The sequence below is a fragment of the Beta vulgaris genome, chromosome 4 (genome assembly GCF_026745355.1).
Source record: "Beta vulgaris subsp. vulgaris cultivar EL10 chromosome 4, EL10.2, whole genome shotgun sequence".
NCBI classification, from domain to species: domain Eukaryota; kingdom Viridiplantae; phylum Streptophyta; class Magnoliopsida; order Caryophyllales; family Amaranthaceae; genus Beta; species Beta vulgaris.
Genome location: NC_079205.1, coordinates 61,704,918 through 61,723,741, shown reverse-complemented (window position 1 = coordinate 61,723,741; position 18,824 = coordinate 61,704,918). Strand labels below are relative to the sequence as shown.

The 18,824-nt window shown below is 35.1% G+C and overlaps 3 protein-coding genes across 6 annotated transcripts; 2 read left to right on the top strand and 1 right to left on the bottom strand.

Moving 5' to 3' along the window:
* Positions 1–1,829: 1,829 nt before the first annotated feature.
* Positions 1,830–10,436, top strand: LOC104890123 (hypothetical protein). 3 transcript variants are annotated; one of them, XM_048643670.2, is made up of 14 exons: positions 1,893–1,919; positions 2,055–2,112; positions 2,733–3,031; positions 3,304–3,432; positions 4,506–4,598; positions 5,024–5,164; positions 5,470–5,538; positions 6,467–6,550; positions 7,121–7,301; positions 7,913–8,029; positions 8,147–8,205; positions 8,507–8,641; positions 9,486–9,635; positions 9,953–10,436. In XM_048643670.2, the coding sequence occupies exons 3-14, from the start codon at positions 2,753–2,755 to the stop codon at positions 9,995–9,997; spliced, it is 1,482 nt and encodes a 493-aa protein (XP_048499627.1). In that variant the 5' UTR covers positions 1,893–1,919; positions 2,055–2,112; positions 2,733–2,752; the 3' UTR covers positions 9,998–10,436. The 3 variants fall into 3 exon arrangements, with proteins under 3 accessions (XP_010673799.2, XP_048499627.1, XP_010673798.2); XM_010675497.3 differs by lacking the exon at positions 2,055–2,112 and having other exon boundaries at positions 1,830–1,923; XM_010675496.4 differs by lacking the exon at positions 1,893–1,919 and having other exon boundaries at positions 1,934–2,112.
* A 1,528-nt stretch (positions 10,437–11,964) lies between these two features.
* On the top strand, positions 11,965–14,176 carry LOC104890124 (molybdopterin synthase catalytic subunit). Of its 2 annotated transcripts, none has more exons than XM_010675498.4 (2): positions 11,965–12,087; positions 13,295–14,176. In XM_010675498.4, exon 2 carries the CDS (start codon positions 13,416–13,418, stop codon positions 14,019–14,021), a length of 606 nt encoding a protein of 201 aa, XP_010673800.2. In that variant the 5' UTR covers positions 11,965–12,087; positions 13,295–13,415; the 3' UTR covers positions 14,022–14,176. The 2 variants fall into 2 exon arrangements, with proteins under 2 accessions (XP_010673800.2, XP_010673801.2); XM_010675499.4 differs by having other exon boundaries at positions 11,967–12,087; positions 13,387–14,176.
* Positions 14,177–14,379: 203 nt separating this feature from the next.
* On the bottom strand, positions 14,380–17,195 carry LOC104890125 (G2/mitotic-specific cyclin S13-7). Its single transcript, XM_010675500.4, has 8 exons — positions 16,788–17,195; positions 16,364–16,454; positions 16,200–16,257; positions 15,887–16,102; positions 15,396–15,770; positions 15,148–15,309; positions 14,876–15,057; positions 14,380–14,780 (listed from the first exon to the last, which is right to left on the bottom strand). The coding sequence occupies exons 1-8, from the start codon at positions 16,834–16,836 to the stop codon at positions 14,636–14,638; spliced, it is 1,278 nt and encodes a 425-aa protein (XP_010673802.2). The 5' UTR covers positions 16,837–17,195; the 3' UTR covers positions 14,380–14,635.
* Positions 17,196–18,824: the final 1,629 nt, after the last annotated feature.

Below are 18,824 nucleotides of genomic sequence, written 5' to 3'. Positions count from 1 at the left end.
GATGGTTTGTGGCCTTGCCCGATGCCGAACTAGACCAACCAGACTTTAGAAGTAGGGCTTAGTTATGGCACACTCCATGTCATGCCTAGTCGTAGGGTGCCTCCATGTATAGATTTTTAAATCGCTATATTTATTGTGCTGAAATTCGTGGATTCTCACCAATGAGAGAAAGTAACAAATATTCACGGTGATATGTTAATAGTGCATATCTCTAAGACAACTTTGTAATTTTTTTTTAAAAAAAAAGAATATTACTATCCAAAACACCCCCTGTCTTCTTAAAAAGTCCCTAAGATATCCATGCTTTTTTTTCCAAAATAACCCTGTGATATGTTATTACTCACATATCACCATGATTATTTAGGATAATCTTGTGTATTTGCACACCCGAAAATGTACCTCAAACATGCCCCAACGCGCTTAATGCCGTGTTGTCTCCCTTGTGCTTTTGTAATTATGCCAAACTTTTTAGTGTTTGAGTCGTATACATCGTAAGAAAAATATAGTTGAGATACTTGGGTGAATAACAAAGATTAATTTGTGGAAAATATAGACTTAGTTGCTCGGCAAACAAAAGGGAAAACAAGTTCATTTATATGTTTATCTTGTTTATTTTTCTTAATCCTAATACTCTTTTTTTTTATATAGGAGTATCAAATTGGAAACAAATATTAACACAAGAGAAAGAAATATTAACAGATCAGAAAGTTTGAAAATGAAAAATTTTATTAAGCTAAATTTACAATATTGTCCCGCAAAAAGTAAATAACTACTTTCTCTATCTCTTTAAGATTATTCCATTGAGTATCTTCACTTTTTCTAAAGTTATGGCTATTGGGTGGGTAACGTGGATGAGGCATAAATTGGTAGGAATGAAAGTAAATTTTGCGAGAATTAAGTAGTGATCCCTTCCATTTATAATACTCTATGTATTTTTTTAATTTACACCATTAACTTTTTATGTTTGTCGAGACGATTTTTTAGGCATTAATTAATATCTCTAAATGCGTATAAGTAAAAATTACAAAAAAAATTGATATTCAGAATCCTCCAATCCTTTCATTGAGATGAATCTAACAATACTCTACTTGATTATGTTTTTTCTTACATAATAATGCGAGATAATTGATAAATTTGATTGATCAATAGTGTTAAAAAGCAAATGATACAACTAAAAAAACAGTCCGAAACAAACTTGAAAGGACACCTCTGAAAATCAAAATTGTTAACCATAAAACTTCAGAAATAGCCACCTCTAAACCTCACTATCAGATCACATGTTCAAAAATCAAATTGCTTGGTACAACAGCTCCAATCTGATACCATTCCACTGAAAAGGACAATCCAATACCATTAAAATCTACGAATCCAGTAAAAAACTAAAAGAAATCAAGAAAATAACAGTTGTGAATTGGACATGAAGTGATGTATAGCAAATTAACAATCATATTGAATTTCCCAACAAACAACTGTCTTGAATATGATATCTAATCACTGTAGTATTTTACACCAGAAAACCAAATATATGCCAAAATTTTTTAGAAACAGACAAACAAGTAAACTTCTTCATTTCACATTTCAAAAACATTCTACTATTGAACACCTGAATACTAACAGCTAGTCAACTGTTGAAACAAGGGCATTTTTGTCTTAAAATTGCACCTAATCAGCACCTAAATCAAGCTTATTTATATCAAATCACTAACAAAAGTGTAATTATTAAACCAGTTAATTAATGTAAACTGTAAGATTAACAAGAAGTCATGTGGGACCCACCATTCATGGAATTTTTGAAGTTTCAAGCAAAATACTAGACTTTTTTGTCTGTGAATATACAATCAAGTTCAAAACACATTTTATTTTCAGACAGATTTTCAGATAACTAAAGTTGTAGAGAGAAGGTAAAGAAGAAGAAGAAGAAGGGTAAACAGCCTTTTGCTTTTTTTTTTTGTCACTTTTTCATAAAGCAAACATCTTTTTTCTTCTCACTATCTTTCTCTCTCTTCAAACATTCTTCATCTCTTTGTATCTCATTATCTCTTGAATTTCATCTTGTGGAAGAATCTCAAAAACCCAGAAAAACCCATATTTTCTTCTGCATTCTCATGATCTGTAAGTCCAAAATTCCATTTTTTTTAATTATTTATGTTTTTGAACATAATCTTTTGTTTAATGTAGCTTTTTCTTTTTTGGGTGAGGGGTGTTCTTTTGTTTACTTTATGATATTTTTATTCTATGAAAAAGTGGGTATTTTAGGGCTTACGTAGGGTTTCTTACAGTATTTTGTTAGTAATTCTAATGTTTGAAATTTGGATTTTTTATGCAATCTGTCTAAATTGTTTCATATGGGTTTAATTCAGTAAGTATATACCCTCAAGCTGAGATCTTTTTACCCACTTCATTGTGATTATATGTTATAAATTTGATTGTTAGTAAATTAGTTCATGATTCATGTTTTTTGGAGCTCCATTGAATTGGTTTTGCCTCTTAAATTTGAGAGAAGAAGTGGAAAGAAGGGGGGTGAGGGTAATTGAGTGATGTTTGGCTGATTGTCATTTACTTTAGGGTTTGTGTTTGGTAAAGACTGACCCACATTTTAAGAGCACTAGGTTGAAAAGTCTTTGTAATAATAGATTTGGTTTGTTGCCTGCATACTCCTAGTAATAGGTTTGTTGAGACTTTTTTTCATTGTAGTAATATGTATATACTTGTTTGTACTTGATGAACAACAGAGTTGTTAGATTCCGGCATCATGACGAGGTTGACTCGTGAATTTGCAACAATGCAAAAGGAAAATGTCCCAGCTGTTTCGGCTGATGTGACATTCCTGTCAAGTCGGTTTCCGAATTACAGGATAGGGGCTGATAATCAGGTTTTGGAGGTCAAGGATGAACGAAAGATGTTCTCGATGAAGGAGATTGTTGCACGAGAGACTGCAATGTTGCTGGAACAGCAGAAACGCTTGTCAGTTCGTGATCTTGCCTACAAATTTGAGAAGGGATTGGCAGCTGCTGCTAAGTTGTCAGAAGAGGTTTATCATTGCTTATATAGCCTCACTCTTATATTCTTGTTTTTTCCAGTTCTCTGTAACCTTAGTGTTTGGTCGTATCAGTTGCTATTTAATTGTATCCTTCCCCCCCTCCATGTTGTTTGATAGTAGTATAGAGAGTATAACTTCTGCTAATAGCTTGACAAATTCATTATTCAATATCTAGAGAAAAATCAATTCAGAGAGACTGTTAAGGTCTTCTAGTTGATATTCTATATCTTCACTATGGACCTAAACGTGATATTGAAATACAGGACAAACTGAAGGAAGCTGCTTCTTTGGAGAAACATGTTCTTTTGAGGAAACTAAGAGATGCCTTGGAGTCCTTAAGAGGCCGTGTGACTGGTAAAAACAAGGGTGATGTAGACGAAGCGATTTCCATGGTACGTATGACCTGATTTGACTGGCACTTTTTTCTAGAATAATTTTCTAAGTCGACAAAAGCGTCATGAATTTGTTTGGCTGCAATATGATTTTGGTACCTGGTAATTTGTTTGGCTCCTGAAATCTTTTGCCAAAATAATCAATTGGATATGGTTCAGGGACTTTCTTCACTAATGCAGTCAATTTGGAATTCTGATTCCGTGTAATCATGTCATTTTGATGAGGGTGGAAGAAGAAATGGATAGCACCCAAATAGTTATTGTTGAGTGAAGATTAAATTGTTTTATTCTGAAATGAAGAAGACTTTTACAGAGATTTCTCCGGATGTCATGAAATAGTTGTCAGTGCAATGAGTTGATTTCCTCTACATGCCTGAATACCTGATGTACAGTATCTGTAATGAATTGGAAGTGTTGATTTTTCGATGAATATGGAGAAAATTATTTATGTTGAAAGTTTCCGAAATTTAGTTATGCTTCATATGTATTTACAAGAATGACGACACATAAGGTGGATGATGATGCAGTGAGCACTGATCAGTGATCATTATACTTCAATGCATTTTGAATATCCAGAGTATTCAAGTTTTTTCTTTGGAGGGTAGGCATGAGTGCATGACACTGTTGGACACAAGCCATCTCAGCCTCTCAGGCAGGGCTGCACAATTTGCTTGCGTGTTTGGCCCCCCAAACTCCCCATCTCTGTAACCTAGTTGGGATATAAACCCACCTAACTAGCCTTCATAGCATTTCCCCACCACGAAAAATATACAAGAAATCCGAGTACCAAACTGCAGATCTGTTATTTGCAAAGTTCTGGTAATGCTGTTGAGCTAAGAGCTCTTTGGTGATACTTTGACTTGTTGAGTGTTTGTCGAGTGGGAACTAGGAATTAAGGTAGAAATAGTGTGTGTAAATGGTAGTGTGCATATCTAGCAACTCTGTAGTAGTATATCTGTTCCTTATGCTTGAATGGATTTTTTCGTCATTAGTTTTTACCTACTTTTGAAGTATAAAAAATGATTGCACATAATAGCACATCTTGAGTTAACTGAACCTTTATTTCAACTCAGGTTGAGGCTTTAGCTGTCCAGTTAGCCAAAAGGGAAGGAGAATTGCTTCATGAAAAGGAGGAGGTGAAAAGGCTAGCACAATTCTTGAAGCAGGTATTGTGAGAAATAATGGTTTTCAGTTATCAGGTGTCGTATTAATTATCAAGGACTATTTACATTCAAGAAGCTTGATTAGGCCTGATGATTATCTTTTTCAATGTCCTTTTTCTATATCTTTCTTGGTAATAAATTGTCGAGAATGAAGTTTTTCTAAGGTCATTTGTTAATGTTGTCATCTAACAAAATTCGGTATCCTGAATATAAATAGCTAGTTAACTTTTTAAAAGTTGCTATATATTGTGTTCTATGCTTCTAGCATGTAGTTACATTTACATTTTGACACGATGAGATCATTCTAGTAACCATTATCCTCCTTCTTAGTAAACGTGTATATTTTTCATATTCGCCTTCACAAATAGAAGCAATGTTATGTCCATGTGGATAGTTCATCAGTCTTTCTCTTTGTTGCTCATCCTCAGGCATCTGAACAAGCCAAACGACTTGTTGAGGAGGAAAGATCTATTGCTCGTGCTGAAATTGAAAATGCCAGAGCAGCTGTTCAGCGTGTTGAAGAAGCCATTCAGGAGCACGAGCAAATGTCCCGAGCTTCAGGAAAGCAGGTCCGTCAATGCTCTGTTGATTTATAGTAGTGTTTAATTGTTTCTTTGCACCTCATCTTCTATTATGCATTTACACTTTCCTTAGGTAGGTGGCAACTTAGCTTTGAGCATTTGCACTTGTTAGTCTCCAATTCATTTACTTTAGTTCTTTAGGGAATATCTGATAATTGAGCTTAATCTGTCAAGCATCAGTGTTAGTTTGACATAATTCATTGTGTGTGTGACATTGTGGGTTACAGTAGTGTTTCTTTATGCTGCTATAGGAATTTCTTTCTCCTCTCTAAATTTACCACATGTATGAACAGGATTATGATGAATTAATGAAGGAAGTTCAAGAGGCTAGACGCATCAAAATGCTGCATCAGCCTAGCAAGGTAAGCATCCTGGAGTACTTCTAATTTTTGTGTGTGTTTATATCCAGTCTCATTGGCCTTCTTATTAGGAGATTTACGTCCATATATGTTTTTTTGTTATTTAAGGGGGAATAAAATCCCCCTCAGTTATCATCATATATCTATTGACGTTTAAAATAATGCAACAAAGTTATGGGTTACAACCTACATCCACAAGCCAAGTTGATGCATGATATTGTACTATACTCCTTTAAAGGGTGCGTTATTCAATTGAATTGGACCTAGTTTAACTTAGTATAGTTGTGAGTTGAACTTGTTCGAATTCATATGAACTTAAGTCAAAATAAGTTGAACAAGATACCAGCTCAAAGTCTAATGATCCCTCCCCCCATGTATTGAGGATCCCTTTTCTCACCAAAAAGGCATTCTTGACTAGTATGTTTGTTGGGCCTTGTTTTAATTTGCATTCATTGTTGATTTTGTACTTATAAAGTGGAATGGAGGAAGTAATAGATATGGGTAATTTTATCAAGTTGTAGACAGTGCATCGTTAATGATGTTAAACTTTCTTTTTATCACCTTGTATTGTATAGTGTTTTGATAATTTTTTTATAACATGTGACAGCTTATTAGACCGTGACTAGTTGCCGCATGGCACTTTACCCTTCTCATAGCTATTGTACCAATCATGGGTCACCATATGGCATCCCATTCCCTTTCCTTCCGTTTGTATTCCGTGAGTAATGATCAATAAGTCCTTGAAAGAAGTGTGGTTCTTGGAAGGGGATAGCAGGATTCTGTACATTTCTTTAATTTCAGGGCCTCCATGCATAACTGTCCATGGGTTGAACACTTGGCTATATGTCTCTGGCGGTGAAGGATGCTTTTGATTTCTGATGAATCCTGTTGTATCCTTCTGTTTTAACTCTGTCAATCATCACCATTTCAGGTAATGGACATGGAATATGAACTTCGAGCATTAAGGACTCAGCTCGTGGAGAAGTCTAAGCATTCTATTCAACTTCAGAAGGAGGTATTATAGTGTTCTTAACTTTTTATTCTCTTGTTTTCCTTCTGTCCTTTTCAACATGTTGTGTGCATGTAAGAGACAATTGTTATTCTGATGCTGTCAAGCCAGCTGCTGTAGAAGTGTAGATTACTCTTATAATGCTAAATAGATTGAGGCATTGAGCTGCTGGCTGAATTCACACAAGACATGCTAGAGCTTATGGCTTTGACTTTTCTCATGAAAGTTTCTTGTGTATAGCTATCACCCTTTGATTTATATTGTTGCTGATCTTATTATTAGAGGGGTCACAACTTGTTTAAGTTTCTATAATTTGGAATCTTTAATCATAGGCGATATAGGGAATACCTCTGAATGGAAATATTCAGGTTGGGAAGAAAAGTATAAAACAGAATTCACAATGCTTGAATTGTCCCTAAGACAAATCTATCTGCCTCTTCTCCAGACTGTCTATTTTTATTTTCAACCTGCTGTGCCGCAATTGAATTTCTCGGGATTTGCCTAGTTTATGTTGGGTTGCCGCGTTTGTTTCTTCATTATCGACTTATAATATTTCAAAATTTCTATACCTTGTAGCTGATAATGAAGAAAAAGATCGAGGAGGAAATGTTGCATTTGTATGAATTGGACGGGCAAGAGCTATTAGGTGCTTTTTTGCGGGCCCAAAAACGTTCTGATAAGGCTGCAGAGCTCTCGGAGTGCCTAATTCAGTGGTATCGGGTAACATCTGACAGTGACAAAAGGGAGCCTATTTCAGGTATCAATTGTTAACATATTCTACAGGAGCAATGATAGATTATTCTTGGGAATACTGTGAAGTGGGTTCAGTCTTCTTTTATGCTTTTATAATTTGTTGAAATACTAGAAACTATGCAGCTTTTTCAAACTTTTATTTTTATTCATTTCCTTTTTTTTTTTCTAGTTTCTTAATAAAGAAGTATTTAATATTTTATCATGAGATTGGACCCTTTTGCATATCTTAGAGATAACTTGTTTCTCATTTTAGAAAATACTTGCTCAATGATAACACTCTTCTTTTATATGATTCCTTCGATTGACTCCATTCTCCATTTATTATGCTGTGGAATGTGTGGGTGCATATATAACTATATGATTTTGGAAGTTATGTCGACCCTATCTGAGATGCTGGCAATCATTTGATCTCCGTTCCCCTGACCCTCTTTTATATTTTTACCATGTGTGTATGTTTTCCTTTTGAAATATTTCTTGAGGCTTTTTGGGGACTGGGTGTGTTTTCAACTCACAAGAATTGATGGGTGATTAAGAAATCAAGAAGTGATATTTGGAGAAGATTGTTCACATCTTTCCTTCCTTAAATGCTGCTTTTATTGTTAAATGCTATCTCAGGGGCAAATAAACAAGTTTATGCTCCAGAGCCGTTTGATGTTGGGCGACTATTGCAGGCAGAAATCACCTTTGATGGTGGAAAAGTTACAGTGTCCACCACTGGTCCTATTGATCCTGGTTTGTTCATGTTCTAAAACTTTGGCGTAGTTGTTTTGGTGACTTGCTGATGCATGTCAATGTTTTGTTTTCTTAATCAAGTTCTATTCTAAAAGTGAATGCATTTCTGCTAATCAGCACCAGGTTTGGGAAGCTATGTTGAGGCTCTTGTGCGTAGACATGATACTGAATTCAACGTAAGTGACTTCCATGAGCACAAAATTGATATATTGAGTTGCGTCTAACTTAATTTTTGGCCTCATTTGTTCTTTATATTTCAATGTTCCTGTGAAATATAAATATATCAATCTGGTCTAAGAAAAATTGTATAGGCTGAATATTGACTAAAATATGCCTTTGCAATTTGCATTCATATCCACCAGCATAGAGCTGTAGACTTATAAAGTTCAAGGACAAGCAAGTACTTTCTGTGACTTGCCAATGGGCTGGGTTTTGAGTTTGCCATTTGATTTAAATATTATGTTGTTGACTTCACAGGTAGTCATTACTCAGATAAATGGTGCCGATCAACCATCGCAATCTATTCATGCTCTCCATGTTGGAAAGATGAGGATGAAGCTTTGTAAGGGGAAAACAACAGTTGCCAAAGAGTATTATTCTTCAGCAATGCAGGTGCACTTTACAAACTGTCAACTTATGTATTAAATGTACCTTAGATGTTCTTTGATGGACTTTTCCATTATTATGGACTACCTACCTTTATCGTAGTTTATCAAATTGTTTACCCATCTTTACAATGTTACTTGGATTAGCATGACACGGGTACGTGTCCAATTATTAGCTTCAGCTATTGCATATTTAAATCTTAGATCAAAGAAACTTTGAAGCAGCTTCTCTGTTATAGTTGTAAGGCTGCACATATTTAGCCCTCCACCCTTTCTTCTCCCCAAGGAGCAATTGCTTCTCTAGTGGCATTGGGTTAATGTTGTTGATTCCTGTGTGTGATACTTAATGATTAATCTCTTACCAGAAGAGATTCGTGCATCTACACTGCAACAAATTGTTTAGCTTATACAAATCCCAGATGAAATGTGCATTATCGAGAGACAATTTAAAGTTATAGTCTCTCTGTCCTGTCTTTAAATTGTGTAATCGGGTTTGACATGGAGATTAAGAATGGTGGTTAAAGAGAGAAAGCACGAGTATGGCATTAGAGAGGGGGAGAGAGAATCGTAAGGAACTTGTCAAGGACCGGATAAAAAGTAATTGGGACAACCATAAATGTGAAGTCAAGTTTCTGTCGTTAATGAAACAGAGAGAGTAATTGGATTGGAGATGGTGGCTGTCAGAGACATCTAGTGTTGTAAGGGATCATGTAATGCTATATTTTTAATGAGCTGGTGCAGTAGTCCTCTTGGTTTCTAAATGCAGAAGAAACAAGCTTTTATGTCCTTTTTCCTATCAGAAAAAAACACTTCCACAAGGTTAATTGTGTTTTTCAATTATTTATCTTCAGCTTTGTGGGGTTAGAGGTGGTGGAAATGCTGCAGTGCAAGCTTTATTCTGGCAAGTAAGGCCGGACTTGAGCTTCGTTATAGCATTTGAGTCAGAAAGGGATAGAAATGCAGCTATCATGTTGGCGAGGAGGTTCGCGTTCGACTGTAATGTAAGTTCAAGCTTCCAAAATTTGATGCATTCTGCTATAAAACTAACAACCCGTTTGGGAGCTGTTAATAAATGGTGGTAATGGTGAAATTTTATTTAAGTTTGTAAAGTAATTTTCATGCTAATGCACATGTAATGGAAATATATGAAGTTAAAAGAGGTTTTTGAGGATGAACAAGCATTATCGAGAACATTGAGATGAAAATAACCATTTCATTGCCATTAAAACCATTTATCGAAGCCTGCAAAGTAAGTTGTAAAGGTATGCTAGTGATTTTACACCCGACAAATTCTAAAACATTTCTCCTTCATTGGCAGATTATGCTTGCTGGTCCTGGTGACAGAACACCCCTAGCGTCATAAACTTCGGCCTCACCTTTCGGCTACATGTAATTATCAAAGCTCAGGAATGTATCTTGTATATTAAGCTTGTACTAATAGGAGGGTTTTAGCAGAGGCTTCGCTTCGACAATGTCGTGTGACGGACGATTATCTAGTGTGCAATCGTCCACCTATCCTTCACTTTTTCTCCCTAACCACAATGGCATCCTCTTTTTTTTGGTTGCCTCTTTTTTTTTTCTGGCTCATATTATGGGCATCCCACCATCCCATGAGTTGTATTTTTACTAGCATGTCTTTTTTATGTTCTTTGTATTTGTGACACTAGTTCTCCCCTGTAAAATCATTAAGGCAAGGCGATAGCCTCTTATTGATTATTGATTTATTTGGTCATTTGGGAATGGTTTTGTTGATTTGCTTATAGAAAAAGAAAAAAAAAAAGTTCATCTACTATATTTGGTCATTTTTTGTGCAATTTTTGGACAATTGGGAGTTTCTATTGAGTGATTTCTGACTCAATAGCAAAAAGATGTGTTCTTTTGTCAAGTTTGTGGATCACTATTGTGAATGTAAGCAACAACTTTTTGAAATATCATTGCATTCTTAAAATGGGTTTGATTGGCTATAAAACTAGTAATGCAAAATTCAATTTGTTGTCATTAAGTTAATTAAAATTTGGTAAAATTAAGAATTAAGAGAGTTTGGTGGAAAGGAAGTCATCTGTCTGGAAAATTCATCATCTTATCAAAAATTAGTCAAAAACAATTATTTAAATACGAGTTTTTGCGAGAAACAACCTTTTATAAAAGATCTGGCAAAATAAGATCTTAAAAATAATTTTTTTTGCGAGGAACAACTTTGAGCCATTTTTTGGGCATTGACCAAGTATTTTACCCCTTCGATTCACTAAAACCAAACTATGCAAGGCATGTAATCAACATTGCTTATGTTTTAACCCCATTTCCCTTCATATACTGATGAATTAAATGTCGAAAAATATTTGATCGATGTCGAAAAATGGAGAAAAACATAGTTGAAACATAAGAGATGCAGTTTACGTGTCCTCTATATGTTTGGTTTTAACGAGTCAACATTGAAAAATGCTTGGTCAACGTCGAACAATGCCAAAAAAATCGAAAGGTTGTTTCTCGCAAAAACTTGTATTTAAAAGGTTGTTTACGAAAAATTTTCCTTATCTTATTTACATTGATTGGATTGCAGAATGTGGGTTATTAAAAAAAAGTGATAAACGTTTTACAGATGTGTAAAAATGTTCTTTTAATGATGAAAAACATTTTTCTTTACAAAAAAAATTCTTCCAATTATATATTCTTACGAGAAAGAAAAAATATTTATATTATTTCCTTTTTCCCTAACTTTTATTAAACAGAACTATATAAAGAAAAATTAATTTATAGTTGTGATATCTTTTCAAAAATACATTTCATAAAATATATATATCATTGAACAAAATATAGTCCAAGTATAAGCATTGATTTATAAAAAACCGATCAAGGGCTTGTTCTCCCTACCTTATTTTCAATTTAGTTCAATTCAGTTCAGTTCAGTTGCCATCAGTTCAGTTCAACTCTAACTTTAGTTATAATTTAATTCATTTCACTTCAATTCAGTTCAGTTCATTTCAATTCAGCTGTTTTGTGTCGAAAAAAGCAGACCCCAACTTAACATAATTATCATTTTTTTTTTGGTGTAAATAAGTGACTAGACACAATGATCTAGACGAGATTCGTTATCAAGTCTCAAGTACCATCCCACAAGACTTTTAAGCTAGACATCCACATAATTGTTAGTTTTTTAAATACAATTTAATAATTTCATATACAAAATTATTGATATCTAAAAAAAAAATACTATCTTTAATTTCACATATTTGGATTTTTATTTTTAATATTCATGTCAAAAAAATATATACATATGAGCCACTATGTTTATTTGTGTTTTTTTTATAGGATGTTTATTTGTGTTTTTTTTATGGGTATTTAAGGAGGAATCTTTTATGAAGTGTTTATCTATTTATTTAGTTTGGCATCTTCTTCCCTCTTCTTTTCTTCAACAGGTTTTGTGCACAAGCTACACAGCAAGCTCATATTCAGGTCTCTTTCTCTCTCCTCATCTCTTTCTCCATACTTTCATCTTTCACTTTCTCTCTCTTCTCTAATTTGTTCCATTTTATAAGTTGATTCTTAAGTATTGAATATGATAACTTTATTAATCTTTTAATCCTTCTAATTATCTTGTTTTCCTCTAGAAATTAATCATCTTTTTAATCCAATTTATCGTACTCGTTTGACTCTATATGTTTTATATTGAATTAGATTCTTATTGATTTATATAAGATTCTTGCTTTGTTTAATTAGTGTCTTATTAAATGAGATGTTTTTTTTTCTCTTCTTTTATGTGATTTAATTTGATTACTTAGGCGATAAAACTAAGAAGTTATATTCGTTTATGAGTCCAATTTTTTATTAGGAGATTATAGGTGAGAGCAATCATGCCTTTGGTTCTTCTCCCATTTACTAGGATGTTCGGAAAAAGTTGTCACCTTTCCTAAAATAGGTTCGGTTTATAACTGATATTTCGAGCTAGGAGATAAAAAGAAACAAAAATGATTAAAAGAGACGGTCTAATTTTAATATAAAAGTAGACCTAGTTACTAAATAGATTAAACTAGTCATCGAAAGAAATTAAACTAGTCACTATTGGGCTATTTCTCTTTTTAATATTGAGCTTACCATTGTATCATTTTAATTTAAAAGTAGGCGGTCTCTTATAAGATAAACTCAAAAAGAGGTCCCTTCTAAAGTATCATGTCATATCGTTAATCGCAATAGAAGTTGGGATGATATGACAACTTATTCCGGACAAAAAAATTATATACTTTCGTGGTTTCTTTTTAGTTGCAACACTTTGAATTTTACACCATTCATAGGCTAGTTTTGATAGTATATTAAACAAATGTTATTACTTATTGGTGTAGGTGCTGTCAGATTTTTCTTGATGTGTATTGGTCATATATCGTATTTTAATAATTTTTACTAATGAGTAATTTGAGATATTAATGTCGAAATTGTATGTTGAAGAGCATGGAGGTTATATGGTTGTAATTGTAATTGTAATCACTAAAAACTGAGGAAGTATATTTGTAAGAAATTCTGGTAAAAGAAATCTGTTTGAGCAAATTTGGAAGTTTTAATGTGCAATCAGCTACATGTCGTTCTGGAGATTATGATGGAACGAAATCCTTTATTGTTACATGGAATTTAATTGCAACCCCTAATCCCGTTGTTTCTAAATCTTTAGGATCATCTTTCAAGAACCCGTTGGAGATGGAAAACTTTACGAGAACCTAGATTGTTGTTAGAGATACAAATTGAGCTTTGATTTCTTCATAGGTTAGAAGCACGAAGGCCAAGCTTTTAACATGGCTGAGGAGGAGAAGACTCTTGTTGAAATTCTAGAGGAGAATAACCCGATTGACATAGTGAAGTACATCAACTTTGTTCGTGCACCAGAATGTGGTGCCATTGCTACTTTTTCTGGCACAACACGAGATAGTTTTGATGGAAAAACTGTCGTGGAGCTCAGATATGAAGCATACGTTCCTATGGCAATCCGTTCCATTAGATCTATATGTACTTCAGCTCGAAAAATATGGAATCTCAATTTAATTGCTGTGGCTCACTGCTTGGGCCCTGTTTCAGTTGGTGAAACAAGTATATTTATTGCCATCTCATCGGTTCATCGGATTGATGCATTGGATGCTTGCAAGTACTTGATCGACGAATTAAAAGCATCAGTGCCGATTTGGAAGAAGGAGGTTTATGCCAATGGAGAGGTTTGGAAGGAGAATTCCGAGTTCTTGGAGAGGAGGTCCGAGCTCGGGAAGGAGAATGGTGAGAAGAGAAGTTGTTGCCAAAGGAAAGTGAAGGTGGTAAATGAGCATGGAGAGGAGGAACGCAACGAGGTTAGGATGGATGAAGAAAGAGAAAACAAGACAAACAATGACAATACACAAGTACATCGCTAGAATCGTTTTACTTGGAAATTGTTTCTTGAACCAAATCAACACTAAGTTTTGCTACTGGTGCTAATGCTCCAAGGTACGCAAATTTAGATGTAAACATGTACTACTATTCATCTGATCAATAAATTTCTTGGAATCAATAAGTTTGGTTTTGGTTACTTTGATTTGTTCTCTTCACCTCATTTAACTATCTAAACTTATTTGTATCACTAATATCCCAGAATGAGTGATATTAAGTTATGGTTTTGCCTAGATTTCTCTTCACCTAAATTTGACTATCTGAACTTATTTGTAGCTTATCTCTCTATAGCAGAGGATTGATCCAACACGATAGATGCAAATTGCAAAAAGGTCCGAGAGATACAAAAGAAACCACATTTTATAGCTGCATTAGGTCTTACATAGTCTAAAACCATTCATGATCTAGATACATTGACAAAAAAAATTCAGAATCTAGATGCAATCCCCACTAATTTGCAAACCCTACGCTACAGATCATGATGTGCGATGATCTTTTATACGCCACATAAACTAGCTATCCGACAATAGAACACCAAAGCTCGAAAGGAGTTTTATACGCCACAAACTATTTTAGAACGCTCTTATACTTGGAATACTCAATCTGATGGGCCTTTCAGATGTATAGCAGGTGGAAGCAGAGCAACGGCACCCCTGTCGATACTCGAGAACTTGCGATGAACTCCTTTGAGTTTAGTTTCTTTAACGGACATTTGGAATCTGATTAACATCTTTGCACAATCCCTACAGGAAAGCAATAGCAGGACCTTTATTGTCAAATAAGGGCACTAAACATGTAAACTGTAAGAGAAAACTCAAGATAGTTAAAAAAGAGTTACTTCAGTTGTTCTTCTGAGTAGCCTGTGTAGTGTTGGAGTGTTTCCGTCCAAAAAGGAGTTCTGCCCATATTATAAAGAGCTGCATACACCGCAGCAGCGGCGATGAGCGATGGGCAAAATGACTTCACAATCTGATACTGCATCAGACCATTTTCTGCCAAGTAAAAGGCCATGTTTTCCAACTGCAGCCAGAGAAAATGACACAAATCTTCAGTAAAAGGCCGTGTTTGGTGCAAAATATCCATATATAACAGTGAAAGTTGCGTAGTTACCTCTTTATCAGAAGGAACAGTAGCTTTGATGAACCTAACAAGGAAGACATATGGAGTAGCAACTGTAAGATTCCACTCCAACTTCCCCAAGATCTCTTTCTCCATGCCAAGTATTTGTTCATTGGTATATGCACTGTCTGATATAGACATGAAATCTTGCACCTGCAACCAAATTCATCATTAACAACAACCATATTACACTATAACAGGTTAAATAACCCAAAAGCAGACGGGCCGAAAGATGTTACCTCAGGTGCCCAAATCTCTTCATATTTGCAGGCTAGCAGCATTGAGCTAATGCCTATGAGCTGAAGTTCCTTTCTCGAAACAACCTTAGTCGAAAGATACCTATCGACAAGATCGATAGTCAGGTAAAGTGTTTCAGGCAGCAATTCAAACTTGTTATGAACTTCGACCAGCCAATCGATGAGAATCATCCTCATCTTCTCATTGATGTGGGATTGCCACGGCATATAATCACACAATCGATACTCGTCTTCTGCGATTTTGTAAAACTTGTAGATTTCTTCCACATATTCAGCCACTGCTAACTCATTTTCACCATCTGCAGCATCAATATTCACCACCTCATCTCTAGGCCTAGTTGCAACCCCACAAGCTGCCTATAACATTGCACTAATTTCAGTACAAAAACTGACTGAAAACACTAAATTTCAACAATTGATTGATTAAAACAAAGACTCTTTTGCTAAAATTATTTTGTTTCAGATGATCTCACCTTGCTTCTAGCAGTAAGGACAAAAGTGAGGCTGTATTTCTTCTTTCTTGAACTCCTTTTACCACTGAGAATCCTTTTCTTCTTGTTGTACTTTTCAACATCAGCTTTTTCTTCCTCATCTGAGCTTATTATGATCACTGTTTCAGGGTTTGGGTTACATGTAACCTTCTTCTGAGCTCGCGCCACGCGCTCCCTTACCAGTTCTTCTTCTTCATTCTGCAGAATATCATACAGAAAATGACCCCAATTTCAGAAAATACACCATTTATACTTTTTTCAATACACACATACATAATGTATAAAGAAAGAACACCTTTTCTTTTTTCTTCTCAGCTGCTCCATCAGTTACCAGTGACAAGGCTCCTAGGCTCCTAAAACAATAGAATATTGAAAAGATTGAGATTATCATAATTTTAAGCAATATTGAAAAGTTGAATCTAAAAAGCTAAATACAGTAAAAAAAATGTGGGAAATTACTTGATAATTGGGACATTATTGAAATTAACCATATTGCCAATCTCTTGCAGAGGTCGACGATTTCCCCCTTCTTTCTTCTGCTTCTGTTCTTCTGAAAATTCACCAAAAATTTCGAATTTCACATAAGTGATGAAAAAAGATTCAATCTTTCAACTACTAAACTTATTAATTATTTTTCAAAATTAGAAAATTAAAACAACAAAGTCTCTAGAATTAAATAAACCCATCAAGAAGATGAATTTTCTGGAAAAATCGGATCTTTAATCAAGCACAAACAGAAAAACAAAATGGTACCCAAAAGTTCTAAGATGAAATTATACCATAAAACTTAACCATTTCATGAAATCATCATATACCCAGATAAGATTATTCAGTGAATTTCATAAAAAAAACAATCAATCAGAAAAAAAAAAGAAGAAATTACCAGGAGCTTTGATGGGTACATGTGGAGGAAGAACAACTCTAGAATCCATTTCTTGAGGTTGACTAAAAACGCCTCCAATGCTTGAAAAAAGCGTCGAAAAAAACGTTTGGAGACGGCTATTGCCTGTCTCTTCTTCTTCTTCCTTTTCCCAAGCCACCGCTAAATTCTTTCTTCTGTAAATTTCTGTGTATTAATTTTGACTGAAATTTTCTGGGTTTTTCTGGGTTTTAATTTTGCTGAAAAGATGAGAAAAGATTTTGAGTTTTTTTGTGAGAAGTGATGAATTGATCAGAAAATTAAAAGGTGGTGGTGTTGTTGTTCTGCTTTTTGTGGGGAAGGGGGAAAACGCTCCCTAACGGTCAACTTTGTTTGTTTTGAATGAGCACCGTAGGATGTGTTTGTGTGATGAATATGTATATGATGATGAATCTAATGGATGGAAAGTTGAAGATTATAGGAGAAGGAAGAGAAAAGTTACCGTTTGTGATTTACTACTTTTTGTTTTCAAATTTACGTTTCAAAATTTATTTGTTTTTTGTGTTTCTTTTATGGAATGAAGATTTATTTCTATATTGAGATATTTGGATAGATTTTTGGGGTTTGGGCAAAGTAAAAAAAAAAACCCTAATGTTCCAAATCAGTGGTAAAAAATCTCATTAGTACATTTTTAGGTGCTCTCAGCTTAACAACTTTACTTATTGTTTAAAGTCATAATTAGACGTCTGTATAGTGAGGAAGGTGCACACGATTAACATTAAGTACTAAGTTATGAACATAAAAACTAATGCCTATGAATATATACTAACAGAGATGTACATATATTCATTTGGCTTGTTAGCCATGTACATGTGTTCTTTTGACTTGTTAGCGATGTACATAAGTTCATTTGACTTGTTATTCTTGCACATTTGACTTGTTAGCCATTTACATGTACGCACCTTCCTCGTCATACGGACATGTGCAACATCTACGGATTGCATATTACCTAAAATCTCTTCTACCTGAATGGGATCACCTAAAATCTCTTCTACTCAAATCTTGCTACTACCACCTCATAAAATCATCTAAGCCTACCTAATATATATCATTTAAGCCAAATCAAATCTAGTAATAGACTTTGTTTATTATAGATTCAGTCAACATTTTTCCACGTAATATTTTACACAATTAAGAGTAAAGTTCATATTATTTATAGAAAATACTCTCTTCATTGTTTGAGTGCAGCCAGGCGAAGGAAATTTGGGATGTGAGCCAGTTTACGTCGGTCCTCATTGATGCTCCGTCGTCTTCTTTCACTGAGCGCTTTGAATGGATAGTGAGTAAACTGTCGAAGGAGGAGGTCCGCATCATGTGCTCACTCATGTGGGCTGCGTGGTTTTGTAGGAATAAGAGGGTGCTCGAAGAAGAGTGGGTTAACGCTCCGATGGTAGCGAGTAGGTTTGTGCAGCAGGTGCTGGATTATGACACATACGTGAATGGGGTGCTGATGCCGCGTGGTTTGGCTGGGGCTGTGGTGTTGGGGTGGAGTTCTCCGGTGGCTGGGTGTATTAAGGTTAACTTCGATGCTCATCTGGGTCCGGATGGTGAGATAGGTTTGGGAGTGGTGTTTCGAAACCACGAGGGTGGTATAGTGGCGGCTGGTGTGAAGAGAGTGGCGGCAGCTTGGAGTGCGGTTTTGGCCGAAAGCGCAGCAACTCGTTATGCAATGGAGGTGGCAAGGAGGCTTGGCTATGGCCAGCTTTGGTTAGAAGGTGATGCTTTGATGGTTATTAATGCCGTGAACAAGCAGGAGGATGGTTTATGTCCACATTTCCGTATTATTAATGATATTGTCAGGATGGCTAGGGAGTTTAATAGTTTTTCTATTTCGCATGTTAAACGAGCGGGCAATACTGTAGCCCATCTGTTAGCTCGTTGGGAGGTTCCATGTAATTCTGAACATGTGTGGTTACATTCTTTCCCGCAAAGTGTTTGCACTTTAGCGGCTCTTGATTTATTATAATCTCCCTCTCCCAGCTTTCCTCTCAATTAATTGTT